The 12683-nt window shown below is 39.2% G+C and overlaps 1 protein-coding gene across 11 annotated transcripts in view; it reads right to left on the bottom strand.

Annotated features, from left to right (window-relative positions):
- The window catches only part of DTNA (dystrobrevin alpha), a 223238-nt gene that overhangs the window by 31176 nt on the left and 179379 nt on the right, over positions 1-12683 (bottom strand). For 9 of the 11 annotated variants that reach the window (XM_059860149.1, XM_059860118.1, XM_059860159.1 and 6 more), the window contains 2 exons: positions 7313-7390; positions 6586-6678 (listed from right to left, as the gene is read on the bottom strand). The exons of the other annotated variants lie outside the window; for them this stretch is intronic. In XM_059860149.1, coding sequence (XP_059716132.1) covers positions 6586-6678; positions 7313-7390 — 171 coding nt within the window. The remainder of the gene's footprint in view (positions 1-6585; positions 6679-7312; positions 7391-12683) is intronic. 11 annotated transcript variants of the gene reach the window in all.

The following is a 12683-nucleotide window of genomic DNA, read 5'->3' as shown; positions in this document are numbered from 1 at the left end:
GGGAAATGGGAAGACAGGTTTATAACTGCAAAAACACCCTCTGCCTCAGCCAGCCACCACCTCACACCCCCACACGTCAGAGCAAAGGAGCAAACCGTCACCAAAAGAGGAACAGCTGATGTTAATGGAGCAAAGGGGGGAGAATTTCCCTGGAAAGATTAGCTCTAAGGGGCTGGGCAGCATCTTCCCTTAGGGAAAAAACAGCAGTGCTCTGCAGGCCACAGTGAAGGTTGTACAGGATGCGGCTTGCAGCCTACTCTGCCCAAAAAGGGTCAGGAGATGGTTAGGACCATCAGTCCACATTTATTTGATAACTCAGCTTTGTGCTATCACCTGGAAGACTACTTTCTGGTCAGTGGATTAGCAGGAGCCTCAGTGTTTGTAGAGAAAAACTTTAGAAGCTTTGCCATATTTGCCCCAGAAACAGTGTTTAGGAGAGTTCTGCAGGTCACTTACCAAGGACTCATGGATCACTGACCTAGGAATTTATAATCAGGCTTTCTCTTTCATTCTTGGTTTCTTGCTATTTGGGAGCAAGACCTCACAGTGTCACGTGACTGTGATCAACAAGTGTAAAAACTAAAGAGTAAATATGCTGAATTCCTTTAAAATATTACACCTTATTATCTTTTCTCCCCCAGGAATATAAAATACAAGTATTTCTCTCATGTTAATGTTTTTCCAACTGTCCTCATTTTAAAAGGAAGATATTATTCAGTCAGATGAGCAGGAAAAAGGTAATATAGTGAGAACCTTCACTATTTCTAAACATTAGGAAGTTTGCAGACAAACATCAAAACTGACAAAACCAGAAATCCTTTTCAGAAATCTGAAAAGGACTTAGTTGACCCTGGATAATCCTGGGCTTTAGTATCTTATACTGCATTACTTCTAGTATACATAAGAGAGAAAAATGAAGTCCTTAAGAAGAGGTGAGAGGAATGTGGAATTGCCATGTGGAATACAAGGCTGCCTGTGGACTTTCCCAGACAGAGGCAAGTCTGGCCTCTTTTCTTATCCTTTGGCTACTGTATAATGGTTTTTGGCTGAAGGGAAACAGGAACAAATCTCCCTGCCCACGGGCTCTTCTGGGCATGTAACTGGTTGCTGGCAAAGGAGCTTCAAAAGAGTCTGGGCATGGGATTTTACTCTGATTTTTTTCCCAGAAATTGTACCTTGTACTTGAAAAACCTTCCAGAGGAAAATCGCACTTGTACCAAAAGCTCTGCTTTTGAATAACTGACATATTTAAAAGGAATATTTCTCTAAAACTTCTCAGTGAGTTCATATCCCCATGTCCTTCAGAGAACTACAGCACACATTTGTTGTTTGGCCTGATTAAATCCACTGGGATTTAAAAGTTATGTTTGAAAGATGAGCAGTGGTAGATATTCACTGATCATGAAACTAAAGCTGGCTGTCATGTGGATTTGCTACAGCTTAGTGATGCACAAAAAAAGAGACAAACATCATCTTTTTCTCATTCTCATAATAACCTGTGAGGCCACAAACATGAAGTTTAGAAAAACAGTAAGGCTTTGAAAAGTGAGGCACAGAGAGGTTCTGTGTAAATAAAACCTGAGCTGCAGACTGCATGTAAGACTTCTGGTGGTAGATGAACACTGACTTTCTGGTTTTGGTTATGTTTATTTTGTTACATACACAGCCTAATGTTATGGATACTGAGATTCTGGTGGGGTAACTGATATACCTTTGGGAAATACCAAAGCTAAAGGCATTTTTCTAAATTTATACAGTTCTGCTTCTTATATACTCATGCTTACTGTACTAGTATGTCACCCAGAGAAACAAAGGGGTGAGCAACTCTTGCAGACACATAAAATTATGTAAATTGGGTAATAAGGGTTACTTTTATGACAGTTTAATTAATTTTTAATTTTACCATAATGACCAAAATATCACATCCTAACAGATGGTTTTGAAAACAGCTAGCATCCAGCATCAATTCTCCTTTTTATGGCAATGTGCAGCCATATCCATCTTGGAAAAACGGATTGTGGTTCCACTTGTTGGCATAACCCAATCTGCAGCAGAGTTCTGAGATGTGAGCTAACACCTAAGCCAACTGCTTTATTGAATGAACCAAGCCACTGCAGCTTTTTGAGTCTTACTTGTATTTAATACCTTTGATATATATTTATGTGTGGGTGGATGACATAAAATAGATGTAGCAATGTGTCAAATTTAGTCCATGAGTGCTGCAAATCACTAACCCCAAAGCCTTGAAAATTAAATTTCAATGTCTGAGATAAATGGACTTCTGGAATATACCTATTCTATGTGACCATTAGGCACAGAAGTTTGCACAGCAGCATTAGCCTTGACTGCCAAGAATTTTATGTCTCAGGGTTCTCAGATTTACCATAATTCAGTCCTGTTTTACTTCACCAACTTCACAGAAAACCCTACAGTGATACAGTAAGACAATTGTACACAAAAGTTTTAAAATATTATGAATGTGTGTGCAGAATGTGGGACCCCAGGGGAATGACTCAGGCATCCTTTTGAGAGAAGCTGGACATTTTGCATACAAATATCCTACTGTTATTCCTTCTTTTCTAAAAATCACTGCTTCTTCATTAGTGTCCAATTCTTTAAAGACCTTAGAACTATTAGCAATAATTGGTCTGGCACCTATCACCATTCAGATATAGAGTGAATATCCAATATTAGCACCTGCACAAGGGGACTTCTGTGGTCTAAGGTAGCTCCATTTAAAAAAGGGATCTCAAAACTGCAGGCAAAGGATGAAAAACATGATAACCTATGGGCAAAGGAGTAACTCTGGAGGATCTTTGCTATTTCTCAGGCTTCAGATGTGTCAGACCAGCCTGTTCTGCAGTAGGCAGCTGGCAACAGCTGATGTAGATGTTCCCTGCTGGTTTTACAACTCTGTCACCGCTGGTTAGAAAAGTCTCTGGTGAAATTTTTGCAAGACAAGTATCAGTGCAGTCTTCAGGACATGCTCTTCTTCTACGAACCCTTCCTTAATAAATAATTTGCTACAGAAAATACAGACAAATTAAAGGGTCAGTTTCAAAGGCTTAGGGCTGTAAAAAAAGAAAAAAAAAGAAAAAAAAAAGAGGCATAACAGCAACACGCCAAACGTATTCTGAGGACTAACTGGCACTTTCAAAACTGGCTTGGTTTTAAGACACTTTAAACCAAGACAAATCATCTGAGTCCTCTACTGCTGTTAATTTGCCATTTACTTTAGAATCACAGAGATTTTACCACCAAAATATTATAACACTCAGCTATGCGGGAATAATCACAAAAATTAACTCTGTTCAAGGGAGCTAAATGTCTCCACATTTCCTCTGTAGCAACAGGTCTCTGAATGTTTTTCCTCTTTCAAAGATTAAACCAGCCTTCCCACCTAGAGTTCTGCACAGCCCCTTAATAAACATTTTAAAATATACCCTAGAATAGTACAGCACTTTAATACAGAAATAGAATTCACATAGTACTATGCAGTATAACACAAAACCCCAAGAAAACAGCTCTCTATGAAACCAAAATAACCTCTTACTTTTAATTTGTCTTTTTTTTTTCTATACCTGAAAAGAAAAAGACTGAAATATATGGAATTATTATTCAAAGCTAGGAAAAGTCTCTGACAAAAATGGAAACTATTTAAGTTAAAAATTCTTTTTAAGAATCAGACACTAAAGATAAACTAAAGTAAGCGTCAAATATTGGTTTTAAATACTAAAAAAGACTTTGCAATGAAACAATTCAAAACATCTGGCTAAGGGCTAATTTTTCTACCCATATAGTTATTATAAATAATGAATTCATTCCTCCTCTTTGTTTATTACTTTGCTCTGGAGTACTGGCTTCTAAAAAACCTTCAAGTAGCTTATTAGCCTGTGGTAGAAGGAAAGGAAAACTCGTACTTTTACTGGCAGTATGAAATAACTGGAGATGAAAAATAAAGATAAGCAGTGAAAATTAATTAAAAGTACCCTATAAAGCCCAAATATAAATACTAGCTGCACTTAAAAACAAAAACAAAGTTATACTGGGTTGTATTAGACTGATGATTAGCTATAAATTAGCTTCAGTATCTAAAAAAACCTCAAATCTTGTTTTGTTTTTAAATGTTACTATATGGCTCTTCAGATAATTTTATGTATTATGCTCACAAAGTATCTCTGCAGGTTTTTCTTGCAGATAAAGGGCCAGCTATAATCATTCCTCTTTCCAGCTTTGGCTGCCAGAAGCACTTGGGTTCTCTGATGTCTGCGTAGGTACTGCTGGCATTTTGCAGGCAGATTGAACAGCAGAGCTGGCCAGCTGCAGCCTCCCCTAAATCAGCAGCTACCTCATTTTGGTTAACTGCATGCTTTACTCAGGTAACCAAACCTCCTTAAGATGCAGGGTGAAATAACTTGAACTCAGCACCATCCTGGCACAAGTGTGTGGGTTTTGAGCAAACTGCACCCAGTCACTTTGGGGCATGGGCAGGAGGAGGTCAGCTTTGCCTGAAGATGCCACCCCAGACTTTGAGATGCAGCAGCTGGGCTTCCTGCAGAGGTGTCACCTACTCCTCTGGAAACTGGCTTCACACAGGAGCTCTAGGATGGCAAGATTTTGCTCTTGTTTTTACCAAAATGTAACCATTCTATTTCTCTACTAGCAGTCTTGGTCCAACAAAGCAGAAAATGGCAATACAGTATGGTCTGATGCTTGACTGAGACTACTGTCCCTCTAGGTTATGTTTCTGTCAAAATCTAATTATACAAATAACTGAGATTGTTTCTCATTGAGGATGCTGTGACTGCAGTGATTTAATGTCAGTAATCAGATGCTATGTACTACACTTTGCATCAGTTGTTTAAACAATTAAGGTTGTTGTCAGTCACTCCCCCATTCATTTCTCAAAACCAAATAAATGTTGAATATCATGGCATATGATTTGTACATGTATATTTGGAAACAAAGGTGCTATGAGTTGGTGAGGTTGGCTCAAAGCCTTGAGGGAACAGGTTGGAATATAAAGAATAAAATTTGGAGGATGAAAACAGTACAGATGAGGCGAGGCACCCACAAAGAGGTCTCAGGAGGAACTGGTAAACCCCACAGAAGCTCAATGAATCCTAAAATGCTATGCCTGGCAAACCAGCCTAGCACCACTCTGTCCATTCTTCACTCCCCTCCTGAACAATCATATCAAGTCAGTCACTCATGGTAGCCAGGGCCACATTTCCTTTTCCCTGTCACCCCAGACTGAGTGGCAGCATATTCCTACCCTCAGTCATGGGTGGGCAATGCCTGGTCACACACATGGCCCCAAGAACCAGCTTTCACAGCCACATGTCAGTATTCCTCAATAAGCCTGGAAGTGCCTCTTCAGGAATGAAATTCCTCTTGAAAATGTTTTTGTTTAGGATAAAAGGTTTTCATTTTCCTCACTAAACCGTAGTTTGCCTTTTCAACCCTCCACCACTGGCACATTCCAGTGGGCTATAAGTAGAGAAGCAGACCCAGGACAATGAAGGCAGACTTTTTTATCCACTGGGCATGACAAATTACTCCCATTTTCAACAGGGGCTACATGCAGAAGCGAAATTTTAAAGACTGCAGAGAACCATTGCATTCACTCTCCTAAATGAAGTTGCTTTTTGCCTCCTACAGACTAGTGTAAATGGAGACTTTCTTCTAACCCAGGAAATATTCTGGAGTGGCAGCACAGGAAACTGAAGGGTTTGCTATGAGCAAAATAAACCTCCTGATCATAGTTTTGGTAGAAACATTGTACAGTTTTCTGCTCAGCACATTTTCTAGGGCCATATACTGCTCACCAGTCTGCTGGTACAGGGCTGCAAATCTATGGAATTCTGTTGCACTTGGAGAGCTGAGGCAGCGTTTCCCTCCCCTGGAGTGGCAGGCTGCAATGCCAGCATCTCAAGTGCCAGGACAGCTGATGGGTTTAGGAGACAAAGCTCAAACAATTAATTATGTTCAAGACACCCATTAAAAACCCCTGAGTCTAAACAAAAGAGGGGAAAATTTGTATACAAGATTCAAACAATGCAGAAATCAGGCAGATTTAAAAGCAATGCCGGACATATGTAAAAATCAAAATTGATTTCTCTCACTAGATTAGTAAGAAAATTATTATTGTGATTTAATTATTTATATACTATTACAGTTTCTAACTTTCAAGGAAGGTGAAGCCACAAATTATAAATGATGTCAAAAATTAATACCTTGAAAACATGGGCTTGTTTAGTTACTGTTGTGTGAAGATTTCTGCACTACCACCAAGTTCTGTACTGCCTAGAGCTCAGTATCCCAAACAAACTGCATAGCCATTCTTAACTAAGCAATTATTTGCAATACTTGGCAATACCTTGCAATCTGCAGTAGAGAGAATAGCAGCTGGTGCCACAATCCACCAACTCTGGGAGGACATACCCCATATTCATGCACATTCACTTCAAGTTAGTGCACATGAAGAGCTGCTCCAGCTCATCAGGAAGGAAGGGAACAGGGAGAGCATTTGGCTGAGCAAGGTCCCTTTGCTGGGTGCCCCAAAGGTGCCAAACCTGCACTAACCGTGCGGGGCTGCTCTGCAGCATGTTGACATAGACCCCGATGAGCACGTGTTCATCAGCCAGCCTGTCTGCAACATCCAGGCTGTACTGCAACCTGGAACAGGGGCAGGGTGTGAGCCAGACAGACACAGAGACAAACACAGAGAGCAGGAGCAAGTAAGATTGTGAAATGGGAATCTAAGAATGAACACTTCAGTGTTCTTAAAAAAAAAATAAATCTAAACGAAACAACACGCCAAGTGCAGAAATTATTTTGTTATTATTGTAATTTATATGGTTAGTACTTAGTGATTTAGGATGGTAGCATCCCACTTGATGACAGAGCCAGTCTCAGAAATCAGTGAGATGCCAGATCAGGCCAGGGACTGAAGCTCTGGAGCTGTACAGTAGCATTTATCACAAAATACAGCAAATCGTGAGGTCAGCATTATTTGCTTTAATACACTCTACAATGCACAAAACCATTAATATAGATATGTAACATACATGACTGACACACTGAATTCACAAGCTAGATTTGCTTGGAAGTGTCTGATCAAGACCTTATGTGTCCAGGTGTACGTACATATATTTAAACATGCCTTACTTAGCTCACGGGGTTAATTGCTTATCACAATTTTCTCAGGAAAAATGTATATAGAATACATTAAAAATGGGAGGAATAGAGGAAAATGTTTTGGTTTAGCTGTGTTAGTGCAAGTTAAGAACATACTCTCTCTTTAACTTACCCTTTGCCTTTCAAGAAAGCTGGAGCAGCCCTAGCCAGCAGTTTGTTCTGCTCTACTTCAGTATTCTTGGAAGGAGAGCTAGTTAATAAGACAGGAAAACTAAGAAGAGGGTAAACAGTGATGTCTGAAATTCATTATAGAACAGCGTTTGGAGAAGCTCATTTGAGTGTCCTGGACTGAATAAAATTAATAGAAGCTTTAAAGGAATTCTACAAAACGTCAGGAAATGCAAAATCAGGGATTACGAGTTTCCCCTCCTGTTCTTCAAAAGCAAACTATTAAAGCCTCCACTACAGAAATGACAAACAAAATGTGCTTCTCTCACAAATGGAGAGATGAAGGCTTGTATTTTCCAGATAGAATCAGAGATAAACAAATCTCAAATGCTGCTTTTGAGCTGGGAAAGCTTTAACATAACAGCTAAATTGCTTTTCTCCACATTAACTGTAAGATGGTTTCAATAATCTATAGAAAGGCTTTTATTTGGATGCAGTGATGGGATACAGCAGTTTAATTTTCAGAAGTACTGTTGTTCTGTTGATTTAAAATAATATATAGTTCACCAAACACACTTTTTTTCCCAATTACAGTATTTAATGGATTGCAGTAACCACCTCTTTCCCAATACTTAAATATCCATGCTAACAAGCTACCACTGGCTAAAAATGAGAAACATTGAAAATGTTCTTTTTTTTCATGCAAAATTATATTTTGCTTTCTTCTTTTTAAAAATTAAACACCTTTTTTTTTGTTGGGCACCTCATGGGTGTGAAAGCTTGGATGCACTTGTGCATCCAGGGGTGTATGGGTCTGTCTGTGTGTGTGTGCGCGTGTGCATGTGTTTGTGTGCGTGTGTGTGTGTGTGCGTGTAGGCAGGTAATGTTGCACAAATGTGGTGCCTGGTAATCTTCAAAACCTTCAATATTGGGACAAAGAAGGAATTCAATGAGGTGAGATTTGTGTAATTCCCCTCCTTTTGGGAGGGCAAGGTTGGCAATGGGGACCAAAGGTTTTTCTAAGAACTCAGGCCTATTGATTTATAATAAATTTGTAAGATAGCTGAATGAAATGCTGTACTGTACAGCAAGAAAAAATGCTTGTTTCACATTTCTCTGACCACCAGCATGCTACTTATGTGTATTGCACTTCCACTGGGTCAAAATCCATGCAGATAAACATGTGCCATGCCATCTAGAAGGATGCATTTTCCACACGTTTTCTTCCCAGTTACAGAAGGAAAATGCATTCAAGGGGTACAGGGTGTACCACTTGAGCCAAAAATGCACCTTTCACTTCTAAAAGTACAGATAAGTACCTTGCCACAGTGGGAGACCAACGGCCTTAGGGCAGATTTTGTGCCTTGCTTTCTAACAATGTGCCCTACAACCGCAAGTTCCCCTCTCCCATGCTCCAGAGACCACACAGTCAGTGTGAAGAGACAGGCGAGAAAGGATTACTCACTGAGCAACTGATACCATGGTCCCTTCCTTTTTAGTTGATTAAGAAAACTTTAATCTTCCAACCTTTTCTCATGAGTTACATTTTCTCAGTTTTTCTGATGTTTGGGCGTCTCCTCTGGAGTCTAGATATGCTGGTTAGCATATCTACCCCCCGTGCTGCTGCCCTAAACTGCAAGCAAACCTCTAGGCAGATGTCTCCTCCTCTGGGGAATGAGTTTTAATGGCTTCCCACATGATGTTCCAGGGTCAAATGCAGTCTAACAATTGTATTGCTGACTTCAATTAGTTTGTGGCTCACTGCAACTGCTAGGTCCTCTTTTAAAATATTTCTATCCATCCAATTATGCTCCCATCTTTTATTCGACCATTTGCTTCCTTGCTACAGCACTTTTCACTTATAATTACTGAATTTCCTGTAATTGATTTCAGATCATTTGGACATCAATTACTACCATTGCTACTGAGCTACTTTTCTTTTATTTAGAAACTGCTCTCCAAGCACTCCTTTCCAAAACTATTTCAACCTTTGTACCACCTACAAATTGGATGTATTCACTCAATTGCTTCCATTAAATCACTATGAGAAATAGTGCAGTGTCTAATTTAGGATAGCTTTCAAGAATCCCAGCAGATGTCCTTCTCCTAAAGTGACAGCAAACTTCTGAAAATGTCATTATTTATTTTCAATGCTGCTCTTTTACTAATTTCCCTACATCTGTATTTCCTCTGGGTACTTCTGTGTCATCTAGGACTGTGTATAAAGCCCTTTTAAGGTCAACCTGTATTGTATGTGCTGCTTCTTTTTTAACCCACAGGATCAGTCATCCTGTCAATGAAATAAATTAGTTTGGTTGATATAATTTGTTCTTGACAAATCTATGGTGATTGTATCTTGTTTATTATCCTCCAGATGCTTACTAACTCTTTTATAATTTCAGTATCTTTGGATACCAAGGTTAGGCTGCCTCCTTTACAATCCCTTTCACCTTTGTCCTCGATTCTACCTTCCAACCCTCCTTCACTTGGAAGAGCTGACATTTGTCCTTCTTGTTCTTCCATATCTTCCTGCATCCTCCATGTATTCCCCAAAATACAACTAATACTTCAGAGATCATTCTGGCCGCTGAGAATTTCCAACTGGAACAGATATTTTAAAGATATGTTCCTGCTAAAATTGAACATCTTGTAAGATGCTAAGTAATGCTTCTCCATCCAAATTTAGAGAAAAACCCTTCCAGCTGTGAGCACATGTCTATAAAGATACAGACCTAATAATATTGGTTATGCCCTCATTAGTGTCTACCTGGCTACTAAACAATCAAACATATAAGCCTTTCCTTTAGCCAGGCAGAATATTGCTGATATTCTGCTGAAATAAGGCTTCTCATCTTGTTCTGAAAAAAACATGGAAAGACAGCATGCAGTTAAATGCTACCATGCTCCTTAGAGACAGGAACATGGAGAACAGCAGCAGCCAGTATGTTTGTTCCAAGTTAGTTGATGACTAGAAATTTGGCCTAATCACTTGTTATGCCCAGATAGAATATCCAATTCCTTTAACTTTTATGTGGAGTTCAAAAAAGGCACCAGCCATTCTGACTCAGCATTAAATAAGACCCAATTTCTCCTTGGCTGTGAGTATCTGATATCACAGTGCATTCTTTCTATCTATCACACAACTGCCAAGTCATCTCAAGTTCACCAGAATGCGTTGCATCACACCATTTATTCCAGTTTATTACCCCTTTAGAAGAACTAAATGCATTAGCTGTGAAGGAGGGGCTGAGAAAAATGCAAGAAAAAAACATTCTGTTTCCTCTTATCCTACCTAAGCACGATAATTCAATAGCTTAAAGAAAACCCTTATAAAGAAAGAACAGGACATTGTTCCCATTACTATGGCAGCTATATACTTTAAGTCAGCATGACAGACTCCAGCAGGGGAACAAAATTATTCAAATAAGGAAAAAAACATTAATTCAGTGTATGGAGTTATTTCTCTTGAACAGACAAAAAGTTTCTATAATGCTAAGTTTGCTTGTTTTGATGTAACATATGCAAATCATTGGGTTTGCAAGGGCATTACCTAATCTGCAGCAATATTCCCGTGTTCTGCAGCCCTCTAAACCATTGGAAATTGCAAAAACAATTGAGAGAAACCCCTGAATATTAGCTACAGCAAAAGAATTACAGGCCTTGTGGTTTTAATCATGTTAGCTGTCAAAAGCAAATGACCATGATTTGGTATTTGGGAGAAGATCACAGACTTTTTTGTTTCTTCTTTTCTAGCACAAGTGCTTTAAAGCTGTTCTTGAGCTGTACAGAGCATATTGTTGATACCAATTTCCACACTGTATACATTAAGGAGAAAGGTGCTTGTAATTGCTAAGCCAACCTCCTCATTAAAGCTCTCTGATGGACCTGCTGGCTCAAACTAAGCAAACAAGCACAGAAATTTTAAGTGGACTTTAATTCTAAAGCAGTTTGAAGAAATTAAAAAGCATCTTTGGGAAAGCCTTAACCCAACTTCCTTTGAGCTTTGGAGTAATTGTGTACCCACCTGAAATCAGTGCTTCAGATGCAATTAAAGTGTAAATAGTATATAATGTTCCATCTCCTTTCAGCTGCTCCCGGCAATTTGTCACTGCATTTACCAATTATTAAAGATCTTTCCTCTAACCAGATTCTCCATCCTCCCAGTTAATTTCCAGTTTTCACCCCTGTATCCAGAAATATAGTAGTGTGCTGAACTTAGGAGATGCTATCCATTTCCAGCAGCAAAATGAGCTAGTGTGCTGAATTTAGCATTTGCTGCCACAGGGAGGAACTGGTTAGAATGGCTATGTTCTTATGTGAACACAAGTAGCTGAAATAAATGCCATGGGAATGCTATGAATGACTTTCTCTGCCAATTCTCTTTTGAATAAACATTCAAATTACATAAAAACATCACTTAAAGCTATCTGAAACCTCTGGACTAGACTGCAACACAAATTAAAGTAACCATAAGTTATCTGCAGTGAAAACACAGCCAGCAGAGCTTTTAGTGTTGATTACATTCAGCTAGAAATTTTACTCTGAGTTTGTACTCTTCTTATTATAATATGAATCATGGAGTATTTAATATAAAACCAGCACAATTGCAAACAGAGCCCATCAAAGTCTGTTTCTCTTATGCTCAAGAGGGTGAGCTTCCACTAATGGGGTCTGATTTTCCCAGGGCAATAGTAACAGTAAAACTTAAAAGAATGAGTGAAGATACAGTTATTAGTCTGACCCAGATTGATGATCTTGGCATTTAGCAGAAAAGTACCTTCATTTCAATAATTCTTACTGAATTATAGTTAATGCTCATGGATTAACAAGGGGAAAAAAAAAAAGGAAATTTCCACATAATTCCACATAAAAAAAGGTGGGGAAACTGTTCTTATGCGATTATGTATTTCTCTAATGCAGAATAAAACAGGACCTTCCTTTAGGTCACTGAGATCTGAGGGAATGCTGGAAAAACGGTTCAGCAATGAGAGGCAGGGGTCCAAATCCAGTGCTCCCTATGTAAATGGGAAGTTTTCATTAGCTTCAGGAGGACTTAGATCTGTCTTTCCTGTGGTCATTTTGAAAAGCAAAGCTGAGGGGTCTGGGGAGGATTAATGGCAAGCAGTGCTTAGGGCAGACCAGCAGCCACCCACAGCGAGAGCTGAGGCAGAGGAGGCTGTGAGACCTGAAATAATTTCCAGGCTTTTGTGCAATCCTCTTTCATTCCTTGGTCAAGAACACAACAGGCAAGTCACACACTGATGATGGAACCATAAAGGTGTAGTTTACAAAAGCAATGTTTCCAACTTCCGCTGGACACATTAATATTAATCCTAAGTGTAAGGGAAAAAAGGAAAGAGTTGTGCTGCACAGAA

The sequence above is a fragment of the Haemorhous mexicanus genome, chromosome 1, assembly GCF_027477595.1.
Source record: "Haemorhous mexicanus isolate bHaeMex1 chromosome 1, bHaeMex1.pri, whole genome shotgun sequence".
Lineage (NCBI taxonomy): Eukaryota > Metazoa > Chordata > Aves > Passeriformes > Fringillidae > Haemorhous > Haemorhous mexicanus.
The sequence above is the reverse complement of the archived record's forward strand: the minus strand, read 5'-3'. Positions and strand labels throughout refer to the sequence as shown.